At 35.3% G+C, this 23981-nt stretch overlaps 2 protein-coding genes across 3 annotated transcripts in view; one reads left to right on the top strand and one right to left on the bottom strand.

Annotated features, from left to right (window-relative positions):
• LOC149770954 (juxtaposed with another zinc finger protein 1-like) overlaps window positions 1-12486 on the bottom strand; it is a 42837-nt gene extending 30351 nt beyond the window's left edge. Inside the window, exon 1 of the mRNA XM_089948946.1 lies at window positions 12334-12486. Within this exon, the coding sequence (XP_089805072.1) occupies window positions 12334-12439 (106 nt within the window). The 5' untranslated portion in view covers window positions 12440-12486. The remainder of the gene's footprint in view (window positions 1-12333) is intronic.
• A 128-nt stretch (window positions 12487-12614) lies between these two features.
• Window positions 12615-22873, top strand: LOC149770953 (ATP synthase lipid-binding protein, mitochondrial-like). Of its 2 annotated transcripts, none has more exons than XM_089948947.1 (6): window positions 12615-12699; window positions 12911-12975; window positions 18177-18239; window positions 20000-20095; window positions 20923-21019; window positions 22378-22873. In XM_089948947.1, the coding sequence occupies exons 2-6, from the start codon at window positions 12931-12933 to the stop codon at window positions 22539-22541; spliced, it is 465 nt and encodes a 154-aa protein (XP_089805073.1). In that variant the 5' UTR covers window positions 12615-12699; window positions 12911-12930; the 3' UTR covers window positions 22542-22873. The 2 variants fall into 2 exon arrangements, with proteins under 2 accessions (XP_089805073.1, XP_089805074.1); XM_089948948.1 differs by having other exon boundaries at window positions 12683-12774.
• The last annotated feature ends 1108 nt before the right edge of the window (window positions 22874-23981 follow it).

Here is a 23981-nt window from a genome sequence, read left to right as displayed (position 1 = left end):
AGATATGTGTGTATGAGGAGAAACAGTTTATACACTGTGCTACAAGTATAACTGACTGGACAAAAGCTTTACTATTTCACCACATGAAAATGTAAACTCTTAGGTCTGTATTAATTATAAAAGTATTACTGCTTCTTACAAATGCAGAAAACATTCCAAAAAGAGTCATACAAGACTGGTGAACATGTCAATGTTGAATGAACATGTGCAACACATTAAATCAACAGCAAAACAGCCACTTCCCCACCAGTTTGTTTTCTATCAGAAGTGTGACAAAAGTAAAGTTCAATGTATACCAGTTATTAGTAACTTATTAATGACCATTAACCAAATGATCAAGAGATTAAGAGGGTGTGAAAGGTCATAGAAAACTGCACTGCAGACACCAGGTTATTGCATTGATTTAAATTAAGCATTGGGAAAAATGAAAATAACAACAAAAAAAGAGAAATGTACGGTTAAAGGATTAAAGATCTGGTGATAAGCAAGTATGTCCATGCTATTTCAACATCATGATAATTAGAATATCATGAACTACCATCTTCATTATAAGCTAAATTTAATTTGCAGCTGATAGTAAGAGGGGGAGGACAATAATACAAGAATCACTATTGCCAAAGACATAAATCCATACTCATATTTTCACAATAAATGTACATGCAATTTTTCCCCTCAAAAACTACAAAAACAATACCATGCATGTATACTGGATGAGACAGTTTCACATGCAACCATTATTTTGAAAAAGGCACGATAGTGGTTCTCTTCATAAGCATAGAGACAGCAGAAGTTGTTTTTGGTTGCTGAACATCTAGCTATATTTACTTACCCTAGACAAAATCAAGTATGCAAATTGGAAAAAGAGGAAGTAACCAACATTTTAGCTTAAAGACTTTGGTAGATACAGGTGTCCTGTCAGTATAAAAGTAAGTGATACATATACTGTTACTCTATATGGTAATGTGTACTTTTCTGTATAGAGTTAGCAATGGTGGCATGTTAATAAAAACTGGGAATATGATTACATTATTCCATCAAACCCCAATCCCCTAAAAACTAATAATGTCACATCCTTTACCATGCACAAACAATTCAGGTACTCTGGATGCCAAAAATCAGCATAAAAGATTGCACACTATTCATTGTCGAAAATGATCTTTCGTTTGATCTGTTTCCACAAAGCCAGTATCAGTCATGAAACAGCTTAGGTTTGATCTTTAGCAGACAAGAAGATTAAGACACCCGTTAACCGACTGCTGGTTCCTAATAATTATCTTGATCAAAAGACTAACTGCATGTGCATGTGATTTCAAGCAACTCTTTTATAAGCATTACTCAGCACACTTTTAATACATCATATAATAAATCTTTACTCAGTGTCTGGAACACCTGCATTTTATCATAGACTGTTATCTAGAAAGAGTGCCAAGGCTTTAGGCAGGGATTTTCAAATGTTAAGAATGTCAGCTTGCCCCAAAATCCCAACACGAGTAAAACAATAAGACAAAATATGGTATATTTTAAGGAAATCATATTATATTTACTGAGTCTTTTGTTTCTTTTGTATCTCTGCTGGCACCTTACAACCATAAGCCAATAGTTAATGTCATATAAAAAATATACATGTAAATAATACACGTAGATATATAAGTAGATTAGACCGAGTTCAAATGCATAGTTGGAAGTGCAAAAACAGACATGTACATGTGTACAGACACATGAAGGAATAGGTGGAAAATATTTTGGAAACAGCTACATTTTGATAAAGAAAGAAATTAAAGCAAGACTGTAATGATTTACTTTTACTCACAATTCAAAGATTTATTATTTTATCCTTTATTTAACACTTATCATATATGGACACCTTCAAATCAGCAACGTGCATCGAAATAGCTGAGGATCAGACTTTACTGAATAATCTGAGCACATATTTTTATCGATTTAATTGCACGCCAAGCAGTATATATCATGTCTCCCATGATTATATAAACAACATATTATAAACACTGTCATTTTCCCAGCATAAACATACTTTGAATAAAATCCTCCTGGTAGTTAATAATAATAATAATAATAATGAGGACTTTGTATAGCACCTAATCTTTAGAAGCTCTAAGTGCTTTACAACATTAGACAGCACCTATAACATAAAAAAGCAACATATATAATGATATTATTACAGAAAACAAACACCATGAAATAAGAAAACAAAAAAACATGCTGTAAATATTTAAGGTAGGGAACATTATTATGTCTTTAAGTTTGTTCTTGCAGTCGAAATAAGTGAGCTTTAAGAGCACTCTTGAATGGGATCACTGTCTTTGTGTCCAAGTTCAGTGGGCAATTCATTCCACGTTTCTGGGCCCTGGTATGCAAAAGAATGTTGCCCATATGGCTTCGTTTTCGTAGTGGGAATAATGAGTATACGATTGACAGAAGAGGAGCTCAAGTATCTTGCTGGCGTGTACACATGGATGAGGTCAGAAAGGTAAGTTGGAGTGGAGTCCATCAGTGAAATGTAGCACAAAGAACAAATTTTGTGTTTGATTCTGGATTGAATGGATAGCCAGTGTACAGTCGCAGGGAGGTGTGTTCTGAGCATGATCCGAGCAGCTGTGGTTTGAACTTTCTGAAGTAAATAACCAGACATAATTGAGTTACAAAGTCCAGTCTTGAAATTACTAATGAACATACAAGTGTTTTAGTGGCATCAACTGAAAGATATTTGCGAATGGAGCTGATTGTCTCAGCTCAAGATATGCAGCCTAGCATATGTTCATGATATGTTTGGTGCAACATGAGAGTACTGTCCAGAGTGACACCTTGGTTTCGTACTGACTGTGTGAATTTAATATTGATGTTACTGATATTTATTGTTTGAGGTAAAGGATGTGACTGAGAAAGTCTTTGTGTTGTGATCAGAATAGCCTCAGTTTTATCATCATTCGTCTGCAGCTTGTTACATGTCATCCATGATTTCACATCAGAAATGCACCTCTCTACACCTTAGATGGTAGCATCAACTTCAGTTGGTTGCTAGATTTGTAGATTTGGGTGTCGTCAGCATACAAATGGTGAGACACTGGATGATGATCTATGACACTTGAGAACAGCTGAGTGTATAGAATGAAGAGAACAGGTCCAACAGACCCCTGTGGAAAACCACAACATCGATTAACTGGGTTGGAGTGTATTCCATTTGCAGACACAAATTGTGCCCTGTTGACCAAGTAGGACTTGAACCACAGTAAGGCTGTATCATGAATGCCAAATACATGCTGGAGACGGTGAAGTCTATTGTGGTCTATTGTGTCAAATGCTGCAGACAAATCAAGGAAGGTGAGGACTGTAATCTTTCTGCTATCCAAAGCAGAGAGAATGTCATTAACTACTTTTAGAAGAGTAGTTTCAGTACCATGGCAAGGGCAATATGTAGATTGTACATTGCTAAAAAGACTGTTTGAATTCTGATGATACAAATTGGGATAGTACAATTTTTTCTAAGATTTTTTTTATATGAATGGGAGATTAGAAACTGGGCAGTAGTTCTTGAAATCATTATGGTCGAGTGTTGGTTTTTTTTCAGCAGAGGCTTTACAATGGTGGTTTTGAAAAATTATGGGAATTCCCAGGATGAGAGAGAGGTATTAATAACATCAGTTAGTGAAGGCAATACTGGATCTAAGCACTCACGCAGCAGTGATGTTGGAATTGGATCAAGTTCACATGACTTTGGTGCACTCTTCATCAGGACTGTACATACTAAATCCATAGAGACAGGTTCAAATGCTGCTAATGGTTGCCACTGAAATTCTGCATCCCAACTGTATGGTGACATTGAGTCAGTTGAAATTATGTTGTCAAGCTTATCTCTAATGGTTTGTACTTTGTTACGACGAAATTTGCAAACAGGTCCGGAAGGTTGACTTGACAGAAAGTAGTTGGAAGTGGTGTTGATTTGTTCCTTGACATTCGCCTGTTGGTAATCTCAAAGAGCTCTTTGCAGCTGGAACTTTCCATGATCTTAGTACTGTAGTGGTCTGATTTTGCTGCATGGACTATGTCTGTGTCATTCTTCTTAGCAGCGTCATAGATCTGCTTATGAATAGTGAGTTTAGTGGAAAGCCAAAGCCTCTCAGCTTTAATGAAGTCTCGCAAAAACCCTGGAGAGAACCACCGACCCACAAGAAGTTACTGGCAAACTTTCTCACATACCCATGTTGGCTGAATCCGAGACTCGAACCCGTGCAAACTGAGGTGAGATAGCAGTGATCCGTAATGTAGAGTGCTTTAGACCACTTGGTCACTTGGGGCCCCATCGAGGAATGAATGCAGGCAGTTATCGAGTTGTTCTGCTTTTAGGAGATTGGCAAGTTGTTAGGTTTGCTTGAATGTCATGCATTAATTTGGTTTTATTTATCTTATGGAGGTTTCTCTTAGTAGCAAATAAAGGTGGAGGGTTAGGGACTAATATGTCAAGATGGCATATACTGCAGAGGTGCTCTGATGCAAGTTCGTGGGATAACAGGGAGGAACGTAGAATATTATCATCAGATTCAGGTCTATGAAGACTCCAGTCTAAAATGTGACCATGTTTATGGGTGGGTTGGTTAACTGACTGTTTGAGGTTGAAAACATTAATGAAATCAAGGAGTTTTAATGTATTTGGGTTTCCGGGACAGTCAAAGTGAAAGTTGAAATCTCCAAGAATAATGTTGCCACATACTGAATTTCCATACTCCAGGAGATTTGGAAACTGCTCCAAAAAGAGAGATTCAGTCAGCTTGTTTTTGCAAATAGGAGGAGGGCTGGATAAGCAGAAAAAATGGACTGACCTTTATTCCACTGTAAGTGTGGTTTGGACTAGTTCAAACGATGTGTGGTAGAAATTGAAATTGTGGTGTGGTTAAGACATTTGATCATGGAGTTTGTGATGACAACAATTCCACCTCCGCAAGAGTGGCGGTGGAACAACTTGATGGAGTAGCCAGTGGGTGTTAGTTCTGCACACTTGGGCTCAATGCCTGATATTTTTAGCCATGTTTCTGTCAGGAAAAACACATTGATATTCTGATTGTTGATAAAATTAACTATTTATGTGTGCTTTTCCGGTGGTCCTACTAATTGTTTTGAAAAATCAAATATGCAAAGGTATCTCTTGGATAGTTAACAGTTAATCATTTGGGACAAGTGCCTTTTATTTCCAAACACACATCAAAGAAATAAAACAAGTTGTTCTTATAACATTTAACACCTACTCCCCATTAAAATAGTGACACAGATCATGAGGATAACTTAGAACATGAATGTTGCTGAATCCCTGATACATACAAATATTACAATTACAATGTAACTGATCAAGTTGAAATATAAATATTCTTTTATTGTCAAAACTTGCTTTAAACAGTAAATATTCTTAATACATGTATCATGTCTGCATGAGAAAATGACTGACCTTGACACTGACTATATGATGGAAATGACAAATACAACAGATGAAAGAAACTGAAGCCACTTAATGTGCACTACATATATATAAATAAAGGTTGTTGTTGTTGTTGTAGTAGGATTTAGTGCCATTTTTCAGCACACGATTGGCTATACATCACTGCCAGTATTAATGGTGGAGGGAGAACCAGGGAAAACCCCGGAAAGAACCACCAACCAATGAGAAGCTACTGGCAAGCTTTCTCACATATCCACACTGGCTGAATCAGAGACTCGAACCTATGCAGACAGAGGTGGGATGACAGTGATCCATAATGGAGAGCGCTTTAGACCACTTGGCCACTCGGGGGACCCTATAAATAAAAGTGTTCATACATGTATATGTATTGAGGTGAGATCAGAGGGTATAAAGCTTGCAGAAAATAAAGTATTAGGAACTCAACATGACCCTTTGTAGGTAAATAAACTATCACAGAGTTATTGTATTTGATACAGACACCAACATTCAATACAATTTCTTGTATCATGTATCCCACTCTCAATTTTGCGGACTGCCCATGGTCTAGTGCCTTGCAAATTTAAGGCTGCCTGAACTGAATTTGAGCTTGTCCCAGGAATCAGGTAAGTGGAGTTGTAAATCCGTATTAGGACTTTTTTTTATTTTATTGGTTGTTCTTATTGTTGTTGTTATAGGGTTCAACACCATTTTCAGCACAAGATAGGCTACACCTAGCGGCCAGTATAAATGGTGGAGGAAGAGCCAGGGAAAACCCCAGAGAGAACCACTGACCCACGAGAAGCCACTGGCAAGCTTTCCCACATACCCACACTGGCCGAGCCTGAGACTCAAATCCAAGCCGTGATCCGTAATGGTGAGCACTTCAGACCACTTGGCCACTTGAGGCACCTTACTTTTTTAATCGGAGAATGAACCAATCATAAAATCAGCTGATTGTTTAGGTCATTTACAGATATATGTTCATTTTACATATTAATTACTTTTGTGCAAAACACAAGACTGCAGATGAACATGATTCTAAGATTCAAAACTTGTATGTGGGTCTCCTATTGCCCTGTTTTTAAAATTACGGTAAGCAGGTATTTTTTTTTAAACATGATATATAAATTATAATCATTAGCATATATAATGTACTGAGCAAAACTGTCACAATTAGATGCACAAATCAGATTGGGAATTTGTTTAAAAATTTAAAATTTCTTTTAACCCTGGGAGAAGAAAGTGCCAGGGTCAGCAACAGAAAACAGGGACAATAGGACAACTGGACCCACACTTATTATTTTTTTTTTGGGTGGGGCCTGATGAGATTGGCTGACATAATGATAACTTGGTAGATTCACCATACTTTTCATAAAGAAAACAGAATGCAAAAGAGACAGAGATTTGTGTTACAAATCATGAGATAGGACATTTAAATGGGCAGAAGAATGAGAAAATAATGGAATATTATTTGCTGTATGCACATGTCATAGCAAAATAAAAAATAAGAATTCAGGGGTCAAGCCAGACTTGAATTTTAGGGAGAAGTGACTTCTCCTTTTGGACAGAATAGGGAGTAGTTAGAGCTTAACAGAGAGAAGTGGCAGCTAAACAGGGAGAAGTGGGAGTAAAGCAAGAAATGTAATATATATATATATATATATATATATATATATATATATATATATATATATATATATATATATATATATGTATATACACACACACACAGCTATGTTGTTTTCTTTCTCGTATTTTAATTTTAACCATGTCCTCTATTTCTCAGCATGAATTTAGCAAAGTTGAAAAATCTGTGTTGTTGTTTATTATTAAAATATTTTGTATGTGCATACAAATTATTATATTATTATAACATTACATTTTTCATATATATTGGGCTTTGCATGCAATGCATATGATAAATATCACAATGCCATCTAAAAAGGGCTGTCATATTGGTCTTTTTCCAGTTAACCCAATCCTGTGACTGACAGTCATATTGTATGCATACCTGTAACCCAATGACCAGTCAGATTAAAATCTGATCCCTCTCCAGTCCTACATAAAGATCTGATGTACATCACAACTTTAAAAATTGTCAAAGTGACACACATTATTAAGAACATATAAGTACTAACATCAACTCCCCTGACATGAATTTGCAATGCTTTATCTGACAGGATACTAAAAACAAGTGGACTGAAAATTCCAAAAGTCACTAAAGCAAAAACTTCAAACAGTGTCTGTCAGATCTATGCACAGAACTGTGGAGATCTAATTTAATCAGATTGATCCAATGGCTATAAAACTTTATACTGAAAGTATAATTGTGGTCGGTAAAGTTAATAGCGAAGAAAATTCCTCAACATTCTTGAAATACTACAGAATGACTTATTTGTTGGCTTTCATTTTATTTCTTTTCCTCTCTTCCTTCACCACATGTAGTTCTTTAAATTCATTGCATATAGTTCTGTAAATATTAATCAGCCTAAATTTATATCTCCAGGTATTATCATTCCTCCGTTCTTAATATCCATGCAGCACTTGACATAAGTTTATTATCCAAAGTAAACCTTATATGTACTGGGGCTGATCAAATTTATTTTTCATCCATTTATCCAGGATATGCAGTTTCAGAAAATTCACTTGTCCCTTCTACCTTTCCACTTGTCCTAAAATTTCAATTGTCCTAACTAGATTTGATGAGATGTATGCGCTTCAATCATAAGAAACAACATAAGAAATGATGTGAAATGTATTGTTAAAAATCGAAAACTCATTTGTACCATAGTTTACTGTTCTGCTGCCACAGAGTCTGGCTTATGTCACTTTGGAGAAATATTTTACCCCAAGGTCACTGGTAACCTTATATTTTATCTCTCCATTTTCACCTGAATGTTCCCTTTGTGAATTGTTTCTATTACCATCTTCACAAAAATAATACAGTGAACTCATTTTATCCACACAGTAAAGATCAAATCACTTCGTCATCGACTACTTCCAAGGTTGTCATAACATACATTTTGACCTTCAAATATTAACACAGAATGCTCCATGATATTGTAATCACTTTGATTCAAATGGTACATTGCACATGAAAGTTAATTATCTGTAAAATCAATTAAAAATTAAATGATCATTCCTATCATAAAGGAAAGCCACATTAATGTCATTAATTATCCTTTCATTTTTTTATTAAATGTATTGGCTTGCTGGTTTGAAATAATAATAATAATAATGAGGACTTTATATAGCACCTAATCTTTAGAAGCTCTAAGCGCTTTACAACATTACACAACACCTATAAGATAAAAAAACATAATAATATTATTACAAAAACAAACACCATGAAATTAGAAAAAAACATTAAAAAATAAAAAAAACATGTTGAGAATATTTCAGGTAGAAAACATTTATTTATTAGGTCTTTAAGTTTGTTCTTGCAGTTGAAATAGGTGAGTTTTGAGAGCCCGCATGAATGTGATCACTGTGTCTTTGTGTCTAGGTTCAGTGGGTAATTCATTCCACATTGCTGGGTCTTGGTATGCAAAAGAACGCTGTCCATATGACTTTGTTTTCATAGTGGGAATAATGAGTATACGATTGTCAGAAGAGGAGCGTAAGTATCTTGCTGGTGTGTACACATGGGTAGGGAAATAGTTGACACTCATTTGTACAATTTAGACATCCATAATTCATTGGTGATTTAGTGACATTTCTGGTACTTGTGATGAAATGTTATTGATGTTGCTATGTGTTACATCAAATCAAAGAGTGACTTACACACGAGTCTCCAGGTAGAGTTAATACAATATACCAATGACATATAATATACACTGACAAAAATCATGCAGGATTGGTTTTATCTGAAGTGGCTGATAATTCGGTCGTTTTGCCCAATATGCATTTAAGCTGGTACAAGAACATGCACACGATGTGAGTTATCACCATGATATGAATGAATAAACCTGAGAGGAAGATTCAATCATTCATTAAAGCAAAACAAAATAAAAGCATGAAAAGTTTGTGCTTGCATGACTTGTGTTAAAATATGAAATATGCACTTGTCGCCGGCTAGAGCTTTGCGAAATGTTACTTGTCCAAATTTGAACATGAATACTAAAGAAGTTGGACTGTTATGTAAGTTTAATTTGTAACATTTTTCTGCACTTTTCTTAATGACTGTATGTTATGTACATCTGCATTTTGTAACTGACCTTGTCCAAAGTTAATAGTGTACCTTATCAGTGACATTTATTTTGTAAACAACATGAAACATAGCTAATACTTCTCCAAAATCATAGATTAAATATTCAAATCTTTATCAATGGAGGTAAACATGTTTATTTGAATTTGAGTATAGGACATAGTTTTTCACTTGGAAATTCCTAAACTTCTTGCTAATTCTGAATATTTTATTGAGGGGACTGACCTAATTCCTGGCTATATTATTTTGTCTTAACTTTTTTATATTATGTTGTTTACTTGAAAAATTCCTCATTTCTGCCTTAATATCTGAAAAGCTGAATCAGTCTTATTGTTGTGTTCAGTTTTTAATTTGAGTGGAATTATTTTTTTAAACTATTATTCACTAGGACAACAAAGTGCTCAATAATATTCTGGAACTAAAATATTAATTTGAAATTACAGTAATTTCAAATAAGGATATCTAGATTATATTATTGTGATACATTTAAAGACGGTTAGCACATCACTACACTCCAGGCCACCATGACATAAGCACATTTGAGACTACAGGCACATCAACACATTCAATACTGGAACTGATTTGGAACATGACTGGAATTCAATTGGAACTTCATACATTTGGGCTTTTGATAAAACTTCTAGGACTATTTGGAGTTTAGTTTAGTATACAGTAAGTTCTTTAAAAATTTTCACTTTTGTATTCTAGGGAAATATAATATTTGTTGAATTTAACAAAACTATAGACTCATAACATAACTATGATATTTTGATCAGCTCTGTATATGCATAAATGGGATGTATACTGAATCTGCATGTAAATATGAGAACTTTAGAATGCATGTGGCCTAAAGGAACAAAAATGATAAATTTATAAAAAATTACAAACTGAGCAGTTAGATGACATGTATATTGTGCTTTCCTGTGGATTCTATGGTATGTCAAATAGGCCACGTGTGGGGAAATAGTTGACACTCATTTGTACAATTTAGACATGCATAATTCATTGGTGATTTAGTGACATTTCTGATACTTGTGATAAATGTTATTGATGTTGCTATGTGTTATATTTGAATACCAGGTAAATTAGCTTTTATCTTTGTAGTCATTTGCAATGACAGAAAACAGGATACAAGGTGGTGTCTTAATATGGCTGATAGTTTACATATCAGATCAAATTTTGTACATTTTGATTTGACTCATTTCAAAGATGCCAAGAAAGGGGCTATCCACTTATTACATACACAAAAAAATCTGGCAAAGCTTGACCCCTCCTCCCTGTACACATGCATACTTTTTACACACCCCACCTGTGTACGCACGCTTGATGCCCCCCAGTTTTAAAGAATGGCCAATAATTTAATCCATGCAGAAACGATCAAGGATTAATAATATTAATGTGTTTAATAAAACAGATAGTCTACCGATGTTGAATATCTGGTTGCATCAAAGAAATAAGCTGCATAACTTTAACAAGTTTTTCTAGTGTCCGATAAAATTCAAATGCTGACTGAAGCCAGTTAAACAGGTTACATATTAGACAAATTATTATCGAGGTTTTAACCCCCCATTTCCTATGCATACGTACATTATCAGTAGACCCCCCCCATTTGCAAGCGTATGCATTTGGGTTACCCCCCTCCCCCTACATAATAAATTAAAAACTCAGTTTTTAATGAAGTATAGAAACCAAAATTACCAACTGTGGTAGAATGGAAAAGAGTACACAAAGACATATGAACAGAAAATATTAAAATATTCAAGACTGTTAACTTTGCAGATCATCATAATGTTTGTAAGAGAAAATTGTATTATTATTATTATTATTATTGCCAAAAATGTATTTACAAATGGTGTCTTTGTCTTCTTTATAAAATGTTCCTTATGGCCACTACATACCTCCCTAATACTGTCAAGGTTGTTCAGGACTGACAAAAATCCATTTTATTCAAAAACAGAAAAAAACAGTCCATTCCCAATTTCTCCAAATTTTATTTTGTTAAAATCCACTTCTTGCGACTAATTCATAAGTGTCAGTGACATATCCTTTTCACAACATAGATTCCATGCTGTTGTATACTGCATCAAAATCTGTGGACAAAAATGTACAATTTTTTTATTATTCTTTCACACACTCACTGTTAAACGTTACTGGATACTTTACTGAACGGAATGGGACATCACCACAACTGTTTAACCATTTCTTTAAAATCAGAGTAACATTCCCACCTACATATACTAATAAGCCTTTACAAGGTATTAATTTCACCCAATTTCAGATCATCAGTACTGATAAATTTATCATCGAAGCACCCAACACCACTGTCATTTACAAAATATTTCTGCTACGTACGATTCTTGCATATACAATGACAGCAATATATTTTAGCTTTCAAGTATTAATTGGTCCTTTTTATATTTATTAACCTGCTAATTATCATTGTTATTAATATTATTTTTCCGTAACGCAATGGAATCAATGCAGCTTGAAAAAAAAACAAAAATCAGTTTGACATATAATATTGCTTCCTTCTCCCCACCCCTTTCACAGCTGTCAACTGTCAAACAGATGCGTAAGGAATTCCCCAGTGTTTACAAACAATCTCAGTATATATCTATTTGCAAGCATTTTATACGGTAGCCATAGAATGATCCATAGTAAAAATTTAGAGTGAACTGACCTATATGATTATCTTCGATGTGTTGAATTAAATCCCACAGCGTCTGGAAAGCAAGACCACATCCCTGAAATTTACAGTTGTTCAACAGAAACACCGCCATTTGCATTACCAGTTTCGCCTCGTTTTGAGTACAAGTTCAGATTAGCATAAAAATCCCGATTACTGGCGGAAATAAAGTATATGACGGAAATGTACATAGAAGTTTGAACAAGAAGGAATAACATCATTTTAGTCATGAAAGTTGTCTAATTTATGACATGTAAAAAAAACCATTTAACTTATTTACAAGATTTTTTTGACAATTAGAACCCTACGACCGGAAGTCGGTATCCGCATGCGTAGTTACCGGTCTCCTTGAAAGAGCAGGTATAGTAGCATTTGCTGGGTAGATGTCTTATTACTGAAATCGTAAAAAATCCAGTCTATATTTTCATTCATCAGGTTTGACAGCCAATATTTAATATTTTCTTTTCTATAATTGTTTAGTTATTAGCTTTATTTCATATGTAAAGTTTGTATCTTGCGTTTGATTTATATATAAACCTTCAAGGTCTAATTGACTACCGGCTTCTTTCAGATACTGCTTAGCGGTACAAAATGTACTCCTGCACAAGATTCGTCGTTCCTGCAGCAAGATGCATGGTAAGTCTAACATTAGTAGCACGTTTGATTCAGTGAATATTACTAACATCTAAGGTTTCATCTGTTTTCTGCAAGTCTGCCCCGGTCTAGGTCAAAGGTGCATTGAACGGCCATTTTTCATAGTTGCAATGATATGAACTGGGCAGAGTTAATAACTAGGCAAGAATCTTGTTAATTATAAAGCATACTGGCTATGTCTAATGTGTCTGATATAATTTGGAGATACGTTTGCGTGCTCTTCTTAATTTTATTGTGTCACAAGTAGACAGACGACTCGTTCATGGGTAGAATGACCTTGACGGGGTGCACAAGTAAATAATCATCGGTATCTGGATAGACCGGCTACTCAACTGTTAATATTAGGTAACATTGAGGTATAAGAAAAATAGTAATGTGTTCGGTATAAGGTTTAATATATTTCGGCAAAATCTACGTGGGGGCTGAGCATGTTGGGGGAAATTTGCAGTTTCCCCCAATGTGGGGGGGGGGCTGCTAAATAATGACACATGTGAGGGATTTTACCAAAAAGTAAAGGCAATGTAGTTGTGGCAGTACTTGTCAGCAACATGTCAATGTTTTTCAAAATGTTTTTTTTTTTTTTAATTGTCTGACATTTTCGTCATTCATGCCTACAAAAACTAGCTTGCATAGCAGTCATCAGTTTAAGGGATCTCCCTTGATAGACCATTACAAGTTTGCAAGAAATAGTTACACTGAATACATTTTGAATGGACCCACTGAAAGTATTTATTTTGCTCCAAGAGATGTGTGTTTGGGCATCAAGGTCTTGCTGCCTAAATGATTGCACTGTATGTGTTGATGTTGACTGACATCGTACAGAAAGTAAAATTTTCAGAAATATCTTACACATTTGGCAGCCTAATCAGCATCTAGTTATGTGTTTGTTAGACTTTACTTACTATGATTGTTTTTTTTTCCCATAGAAATTCACATTCTCACACGGGCAAACAGTGTTTCCCTTTACGCACGTTTGTGCGTCAGGGATGCACGCTGGAGAAAATTGATGCACACTTTTTGTTGCCGTGCGTTTTTTTTTACGCAAAGGAGTTTCATAATGTGATCAGGATTTATTTAATACCCAGTGCAGTGGACGATGGATGGCATCGTATATACTTCGATCATAGACATTGATTGGTTTCCCGATTTGTTTGCTCCCTGCCTTGCGCTCCTCTATTCGTATAGCAGAGTGCACCGCAGGGAACATACGAAACAATGAACCAGACTAGCATAAGCAATGTTATGATGGAGTAGCTTCCCTAATCTCGCGAGCTGTCACGCGATTTCCATTGAGCTCTGCAAGCTGTCATCTAGAAGTTTAACCTCAATGCATGTTGCACGAGAAAGTGATCTCCAGATTAAAACGTCATGCACTAAAAATTATCAGCGACGAAAGTGAAAGAAGCAGAACACAAAAGAATAACTGTGGATCTAACTTTGATGAAAAATGGAGAGAATAATTCCCTTGACTGGAATATGGCACCTCCATTAGGATTACCAGTGTGACTGCATAAGTGAATAATCCGTGACAGGGATTTAGAATTTTAAAAAATCTGCCCGTATTCGCCACAAGATATCTGGAGAACACATTATAACCCAATACATTCTTTCACAACAAAGAAATCATTAAACTTGCAGAGACAAATGCGTTATTTGGATTACAAAGTCTGCGGGTCATTGCAGATTTTGTTGGTTTTTAACTTTGCTGCAATAAAAGAAAGATCTTAAAGTTCAGGTGTAACTTATTAAAAAGAAGATGAATCATTATCCTCCTTGATATTTGGATAATTGTGTTCTAGGACGAAGTACAATGAAAACGATGATAGTACACCTTTTATGAAAGGCAGTAAATTAACAGCCATTTGGTTAAAAAGGTTTATTTGGCTTTTTGTATTGGCTTGTATGTAATGTGTTGGGCTATAATATTGCTTCATATTGATTAAAAGGAGACAGTTAAAAGAACGACTTTAAAAGAAAAATGAGCTAATAAAATTATTCTGTGAATGGACAAAGTATTTATTTGTTAATTGTGCATGTTGGTTTATTTGTATTTTAGAGAGAGAGAGAGAATGTTGTGCAAATTGCAATATCCTATTTCAAGCTGAAAAAGTATGAGTCATATGAAAATTTGTCAGTACATTTTTGACCCCCACATTTTTTATTTGACCCCCAGTTCTGACACCAAGGGTTTTTTTTTACCCTCAGTTTTACACCCCTAGGGGATACACTGGCAAATAAACCTGCTTTCAAGTTAAGTTGGCCTACATTTCAGTTGGCTGGAAAGTGATGGAAGGTGAGAATGCTGTCTTCATATCAGTTTGTGGAAGATTGTTGATAAGTGTGAGATATTCTTGAAACTTTGACTACATCAGATCACTCTATACATGACCGTTATTTGGGCAGTAAGATGTAGCACTAAAACATAAATAACGTGATACGTTTTGCATTGTAGGACTAGAGTTGATCCTGATATATATAGGTTGTTTGACATTATTGCTTTAATGCTTTGTTCATCCATGTGGCCATGGAAGCTGTTGGCCTGAGTTTCAAGAATGGTTTGCATAAATGATTGATCCTATTACATGGCTTACAACCTACTGTAACAGATTCCACTAGAGTTTCACAACTACCAGTACTTTAGGAAGGAAGAGTTGGTACAATGCCAAATTTTACTGGTACAAATGCTAATTGGCCAATATAATCAATGCATTTGCAAAAAATTCTTTTGAAAGAAAAGGAATGCACATAAGCTGTATGACAAGTCAGTATCGCAAATCAACACCACAACAGTTTTGTAATCCTTAGTCCAAGCTTCCTCTGACCCTTCCCATCCCACATTAATTCTTTGGACATTAAGGTCGGAGCTTGTGTTGGAGCCAGTTGCCTATTGGAAAGTTGGAATTTGTTGCCACCACATGCTGGCATAGGGTAGCCACTCACTAGCAGGCCTTGCAAATTTAAACAGCCTTGTATCGGGCCATGCCTGCATAAAATCAAAAGGAAGATGATCTATTTTCTCTGAGTCCTTAGTCTTTAATCCATTGGCAGACAAAACTTCACCACTGATGAAATTTGATATTGTACATGCCATTTGCATGGTGAGTCATATGTCCATTATATTAGAATTACAATAGTCAAGTGATATCAAGAGTAAACTTTCCAATGTCTCTGTGCAAAAACATTTTAAAATATTTAGTGATGGTTTCATATTTGTAAAAGAAACTGAAGCGCAATTAGTTCAAACATATTCATTCTGAGAACAGCATTGCAGCAACCTGGAGAAAACCAGATTCATAGAGCAAGTGTGCAAGACAATGCAGTAGTCACATGATAGCAAGAAAAACGTTGAGTTGTGCTTTATGCTTCACAAACCTAGCTTCAGGTGAAGGTGAATTCCAACTTTTCAAACACCATTTGGCTCTGACCCCATCGTAAATGTCAGAATATCTAAAATGGTGGGAATGGTCAGAGGAAACTCGGACTATGTTATCCCATTCCACTCGCTATTAAATCCACACAATTTGACAACATTGGTTCCTATTTCACTTGTAAAGTGCATGTAAACAGTTGGTGTTCAAGTGCACCTAATAAAATATTTAATTTTAGTGGCTAGGTTCAAGTGAATTCCTCCAACTTTGTTTGATAGATCACACGTTTTATGGTCGTCTATAACTAGAAAGCAAAATCCAAACTAAGCCGTTAACTCTGCAGACATTATTTGTTTACAACAAAAAATAATGAAAGCTTAGATCTGTGAAGCAAAAATAGGGATCATTTAATTGCAGACTTGCTGACCCTGACGAGTCAGTCTCAGTAAGGCAGTTTATTTTTTCCCATAAGATTGACCCGTTTTCAGTAAGATATAACAAAATATACAAAAATGCAATTGTAAAGCTGGAAAAGGTAATTAAAAGTTCAACGGAACTACGATAAACATTATGTTCGACTGAAAAGTTTGCAGTATACGCGAAGACTATTTACCACAAGTACATTTACACAAACTTTAGTTCCAAACCCTATGCAACTCAATGGCTTGTTGCTATCTCTCAACTTGACATGATTCTTGAAATTCTTTTTCCATTTCACATGACGATGGCAGTCATATCTCCTGCCATGAGACATACTCAAACTGGCATGTGATGTCCAATAAACATAATGTGTCCTTTCCAGCTTTTATTCACAAGAATCTGAATACTCCTTTTTATTCTTCTGTGTTGATTATTAACACTTTTTAGAATCTTATTTTCCCTTTTGTCTTGAACATCGATCGGTTTCTGGATGCCATTTTAAAAAAATTCTATAACCAGCAGTTTGATCATGCAAACACTTTGCATGAGCAAATAGGTGCAGTTTAAAGTGTTGTGGGTGCTGCTGTAAAGTTTAGTCTGGTTCCCTGACTTATTTCACTAATCCTAGTATGAAACCAAGATCATATCAAACACGGATGAATCGATTATCTGGATTTTTCGGCAACTATCATTTTCCTGTAGTTTTTGCTGGTATGCATAAGTCCATATTTTAAGGGTAATTTTCTTGGTCTGCAATTGCTTTTGCTTTGCACAAGCTTCAGTTAGTTGCCTTCAATTAATCACACCTATAGCACTGGAAGTAGAGTTGTCACTTTCATGGCAACTACACATGATGAGAGTGGCTTAAACCTCCACTTGTCATGATCATTTGTTTGTGCTAAAGTTTGGTTTTTAAACAAGTTTTATAATTGAAAATGTATACATGCAAAAACATTGATTTAAAATAGTAGGCACATAAAAGCATATCTGAAATGAAAAGTTACACATTTAAGACCGGTTTTTCGCCACTTCATCAAGATATTTGTAATACACATTGCCATAAAAATGGTGACATTTCCTGCTATTTTTTGAGAAAAGTGATTAAATAAAATATTTCTAGGATTTGTAAAGGGAAATTATTTGTGGCTCTCTAAATCCAGAAAGTAGAGCACTACAAACATTGCATCCCATGTTTACTCAACCAAAATGCCCAAATACACCGACAAAATTTGGGTATTTGATATGTTGTCTACTAAATAATCTTTACAATCTACAGTCATGCACCAAAAATAATATAGATATACATAACACAAGAACATCAAAACTGCCATCCTTGTAAAACAAAAAAGTGCTGCAGATGTACATTTAATTTACTTTTCACTTTGTTTTAAACAGGTTGCCAGTGGAAGCAGATCACTAGCTAGACCACTCGGGAGTACAGTTGTAGCACAGAGAGAGGTTTGTTATTTTAGTAAAATAAGTTAATTTGAAATGATTATCAAGTACACGTCATAATTTTGATGTCCATTTTAACTTGTACCCTGTCGTTGTTGATGTGAGGTAAAGGAATCTGCCATGCAGGGTCTGATAAAAATGTGTGTATTTTCTACTGCACTGGTTTTAAAATTAAGGTATGTAGTTTTTTGTAAAACCGGTATATTAGTATATGTAATGTGCTAAACCAGCTTAGTTGGATGCGCAAATCTATTTTGGGAAAGGGGTAGTGGATTGCTATGGTCAGCAACAAAATGGCCAATGGGAAATGCACAGATCATTTTTGCGTAATTTGTCTATTTAGTCCTGATTTCACACAATACTTTTAATTTACTATCAGTCCTGCAAATGCAAAGTGTCCCACAAGTTTACACATGTTGCATCAAATTATTTCAAATTTGTGTATGAAAATCTACTCTGCGCATTATAAAATTATTCTTTTTAACTGTTAAGCCTTAAATTACTTGTCACATGTCACAATTACTTGTCACATGTCACATGTCTTTTCAGGTGGGCAACTGTTTGCACATCTGGATACTGTTTCTGATATTAAACTAGATTTAATTAGTATACTTGGCCATGGAAGAATCATTCTGTCTTAGTTTAACCTCACCTTTGTCAGTGAAGTTCTTGAAGTTTGGCTCCATCTTCTGATCACAATTTCATTCGGCAAATGCCTTCTATTTGTTGGTGATAAAGATGATTGTGAAAGTTTTAAGAGTATCACATTATTGGAGCTGTGAATGTGTTACCAGAAATATCATTTAGTGATTTTGAGCCTGAAATTGATGTTGAAGAAAAATAAGCTGTAGATGCTTTATAGGTATAAACTGACCATCTGCCGGTTGACACTCCATTCAGCAGAATTTAAACACTTAGCACATAGCTAAAAAATAGTGTGATTAACATTTCATTCCCCAACACATTTCAGCAGCACTGTCAGATACTGTACTACAAAATTAGAAAGCACTTTTGAGGGTCAAGATAAATTCAGTTGGTATGAATATGGAAAAAAATTAAGAAGTAAGGATATGTGTATTTGATCGAAATAGCTCCGTATGACCAAGCAGACTGGAAAATTGATGGACTTCAAGACAATACAGTTTATGGAACAGACAACAAAATTAGACATATGTGCTGGCAGTGCACTGATTCAAGAAAGCGGAATTTTGGTAAATTTCATGTTGGTGAAAAATCTCTTTTTGGAACAGAGATATCCATGAATCGGTACCCATATACCCTCAGACACATCAAACCCTGCCAGTACCCATATACCCTCACAGACACATCAAACCCTGCATCATCCCCAGCCACAAAAGTTCCATGGTGAGTCTCCTAGTAGCATGTCCCTATCAGATAAGTCAAGGTGCATATGAAATGAGTATTTAAATGTGAGCAATAAAACTGTACAATATGAACTTTAGAGTAAAAAGACATTTTTTTATATAAAAAATCCCTCACCATGTAAACGGAAGCATGAAGCTCAAGCCAAACTAAAAATGTTTTCGGTTGGCCAACCATCCCTGTTTCTCATTGCCAACCCTAGCACTTTTTGTCCTTCATTGTATAAGAAATCACAAAAGTCACGTTAAATATATATAATATTGACCACCAAATAAGACCTACCTACCCTAATTCTCGTATCATGTACTGATAATATTAACTAGTACTAAATTGATTGACGATTCATGCATAATGCTACATGACTGTTTATTTGCTTTCAGAGTTCTCAACAGATTGTGCCAAGTTCCAGTATATCTACCCTTGGTGGACTCTCAGGGCTTAAGCTTACACCTATCACCACGGAACTGTCATCATTAGTAAGTTTACTTGTGTTGATCCTGCATTGTGAGGTGGATTATTAATGTAGGATCTTAACAAAAGCTGAAATTGACGATAAGCCCATAGAATATGACTGCACTGTCTTCATTTCTTTTCTGTTGAGAAAAATAGACTGATCTTGTGATGGCAAAGTAATGCCAAAACTTTTTTTTGCTTCTGTGGCCAAGTAAGCTTACAGTTGGTTGCATGTCACCGATTTTAATACTTGTGAACACTGGAGGCTTCATTTCTGATTAGGTGTCACTTGGACTGATTGCTTTGTAAACAGGATTCCTTTTTCCCCGACGAATAGAGCTTTTGCCTTCTGCCCCTAAATAGAGGGTCCCAAGTGGTCTAAAGTGCTCACCATTATGGATCACTGCCATCTCACCTGTTTGTGTGGGTTCAAGTTTTGGGCTCTGCCAATGTGGGTACATGAGAAAGCTTGCCAGTAGCTTGTTGTGGGTACATGATACTTTCTGGGGTGTTCCCGGCTTCCTCCACCATTTATACTGGCTGCAATGTATAGCCTAAATGACATTTAACCCTGTAACAACAACTGTCCCTAAATGTATTTCAGACTGAAAAAAGATTTTCATAATGTTGGACAAGTCTGGATTTAATTTTATTTATAATAGTATTGGACATCACTCAAGACAATTGCTACTTGTCCAGATATTTGTAAGTGAGTTCAAATTAGACAACGTAGGTTTCTTAAAACATGTGATTTAAGTGCATTTTATTCATTAAAGTTTCTGAATCAAGAAGTGCATTTTGTTTTTTTTTGTCCTTCGTTGCTTTGTACATTTGTACTAACTTTTTCCAGATCAGAACTTTCCAGACAAGCGCTGTACAGCGTGACATTGATCAGGCAGCTAAATACATTGGTGCTGGAGCTGCAACAGTCGGAGTGGCTGGTGCTGGTAAGACTTCAATTTTCACATTTGGTACTACCTAGGAAATTCTAATGATTACTTGTGAACACCTAAAGTGCATTGACTATGCCGTACTTGTGCTGATGTAGGGTGTAGCCAAGTTCAGTCAGCTCCGCAGATGAGATAATAGGCTGTTAAACTAATGATAAATGGTTTCTGCTTGTTGAGCATTAAATGATCCCCAATATGACTGCAAGCTTGCCAAGGTCTTTACCATGTCTCTAACGCCTGGATATTTTATATAGTGAAGTACATTTGTGTGACTCATAACCAGTACACCAATAAGAGTGGAAAATGGGCAATGCTATGTGTACTTTACAAGAATACCGTAATAAAGGAGGGTTGAGGGGAATAGGTGTATTTCAGAAGTAAATGTTACAGAGCAAAATTCCTAAACTGAGTGGGATAAGCATCTTGTGTAAAATTTTGTTTAAAATCATATTTTGGTCTGCTGGTCATGGAATGAGAATGAGAAGAGTTTATGAAATGGTCTTGCGTCCATTCTTCTGTTTGCATAAAAGTTTGTTATTGCTGCTTCATGTAAACTACTTGGAAGATTGCCTTAAGTTTAAGACGCATATTTATCCCACTGTCTGGATGATCATATCTATAATGATCTTTCACCAAAGACTTCTTTTTTATGAAGTAGGTTTCTACTAAATGACTTTTGATTTCTAGTTTTTCCTAAATGATGGCCACCATCATGTACCTCTTGAAAATTTTATCATTATTCTGACATCCATTATAGCCACCTAAATTGCTGTCTTAAAGATATTGTTATAGACGTGTCTCCTAGATGACTCATCAAATCAATACTGAGCTAACAAAAACACTTAATGATATCTAATTTGTCATAAACGAAAATGGTGTCAATCCGATATCAGATGTGGCCACCATCACATCAGTCTTGAAAACCTTGTTATTGTCACTTCAATGAAATGAATGCTTGGCTTGGTGCTTTAAGACACATCAACACAAACAGGTTATTTAGTGCTGAGACAATTGAAGTAAACTGCTTTGTCCATGGACACTTACTGTATAATTAAAAACTGGGAACTTTGTCCTGTGGCCCACTGGGCTACCACGACTTGCCACCAAAATGTAAAGTCCTATATACGTGAGGTTTCCACTAGAGGACTTCATGTGTTGTCTTGTTGGTTCTTGGTGAAATAGTGTTAGTCTGGTAGCTAATTTTAAAATCTTATAATTGCTGAAGAAAATCGGAAATCGTTTCAGCACCAAGTTAAATAGAGGAAATGGTCTTGTGTAGAATTCCTGGATGTTGCTTGTATTCTATCATTAGAAGTCTTTATGTTCTAAGGAAAGGTCCTGTTTTATTTTTGCAGGAGCTGGTATCGGGAATGTTTTTGGTAACCTGATCATTGGTTATGCCAGGAATCCATCACTGAAGCAACAGCTCTTTTCCTATGCCATTTTAGGATTTGCCCTCTCCGAGGCTATGGGGCTCTTCTGTCTTATGATGGCCTTCCTCCTATTGTATGCTTTTTAATGTAGATCCATGTTCTAACTTGGAAAAATTTATTATCATTATTACATTAATGTTTGGACTGACTATTGACAATGTAACAAATTTTACGTGTGAAGATACTACCATAGGACCAAACATCACAGTGCTATTTATTTTTTTTAAATAATTGTACTGCCAGCTGATGTTTTGTGTGTAGATTTAAATAGACAGCTGGAGAACAACTTGTAGGAAATCATTGTAAATGGGGATGATGGCCACATACAGAAAAGCAAAATTTGTTGAAGTAAATCTATTTACATTTTGTAGCCATGGTTGTTCAAGAAGTTGAATAAAAGTTAAGTATACGGAGTAAATTTGTTTTCTTTAGTTTACCTTAGAGATAAGGCTGCACTTTCATTCAAATTTTCATCTTTAGTACATTTTGAAATCCAAATTATGTCCATTTTTATCAAGATTTATATACTTCATCATATTGGTAGAATGTTTTGGTTTTGATACAATTTAATGTTATAGTGTACACAAAGAATGATGCAACTTGAATGCAATATTGAACAAGTGCAGCCATGTCGTTTCTTGTGTAACCCTTCCTCCATCCAATCCTGTACATCAAAAAGGTCAGGTAAAATAAAAAAATTGCTTCCTGTAGTGCAACTCTCTTTTCTGGCATTGTACTTTTTAGGAAACACTATTTCAAAGTATATTCACATCTGGTCTGTTCCATTTCTATTTTGTGATTTATTTTTATTAGTATTGTCCAGTTTGAATACTTTGTAGTTCTCAGTTTGACAATTGGAACTAACTGTGAATATACAAATTCATATATTAAACAAAATTTTTGAGGAAAAAGATTAGCTGCCAACCTAACTTGAAACAAATTTTAGTGTATACATTTTTTTTATACTTGACCTGGTAAAGGCAACCCAAAGATGATGTTCCAGCAGAGAATGTTTTAGACTTGTTGAAATAGTGCAGTATTTTTTTTTCTGAATAAATTGATGTTTTATTTTAAGAGTTTTTACATGTTTTTAGCTTGCTTGCTCAAAAAGGAAAGCTTGTGCTACACCCCCAGTATTTGTTGGCAGATGTACATCCTTTATGTTCAGTGTACCTAGTGGTGAGCTTTGTCATCTTTGAGATAGTGCTGTTCTTGTTTACCATTGCTTTCTATGGGAGCATCTTCAACATCTTTGTTTCCCCTTTTCTATTGTGGTGCATATTTTTGGTTGGGTTTGGGATTTTACTGTTTTTCATGAGTTGGCAATGGCAAAAGTTCAGTAGAGAAATCACTTTGACACTGCTGGTACGTACACTTGTCCACCCAAAATTAATCTCCATGTTCATATTTATGGATTAACCTCAGTGTTACTGTTTTATAAGTAGCTAAATATTTTAAACTAATAAATCTTGTGGACACCAATGCAAAAGTTTGTTCAGTTGACCTTTTGCCAGTTTGCTAGTTAT

Source organism: Sinohyriopsis cumingii, unplaced genomic scaffold (assembly GCF_028554795.1).
Source record: "Sinohyriopsis cumingii isolate HCF-2022 unplaced genomic scaffold, ASM2855479v2 utg002196l, whole genome shotgun sequence".
In the NCBI taxonomy this organism is placed as follows: domain Eukaryota; kingdom Metazoa; phylum Mollusca; class Bivalvia; order Unionida; family Unionidae; genus Sinohyriopsis; species Sinohyriopsis cumingii.
The sequence above is the reverse complement of the archived record's forward strand: the minus strand, read 5'-3'. Positions and strand labels throughout refer to the sequence as shown.

Coding starts and splice junctions, on each gene's coding strand:
- LOC149770953 (XM_089948947.1), top strand. CDS start 12,931: ATGTACTCCTGCACAAGATTCGTCGTTCCTGCAGCAAGATGCATG. Junction 12,976..18,176: donor TTCCTGCAGCAAGATGCATG/GTAAGTCTAACA, acceptor TGTTTTAAACAG/GTTGCCAGTGGAAGCAGATC. Junction 20,096..20,922: donor CCACGGAACTGTCATCATTA/GTAAGTTTACTT, acceptor AACTTTTTCCAG/ATCAGAACTTTCCAGACAAG.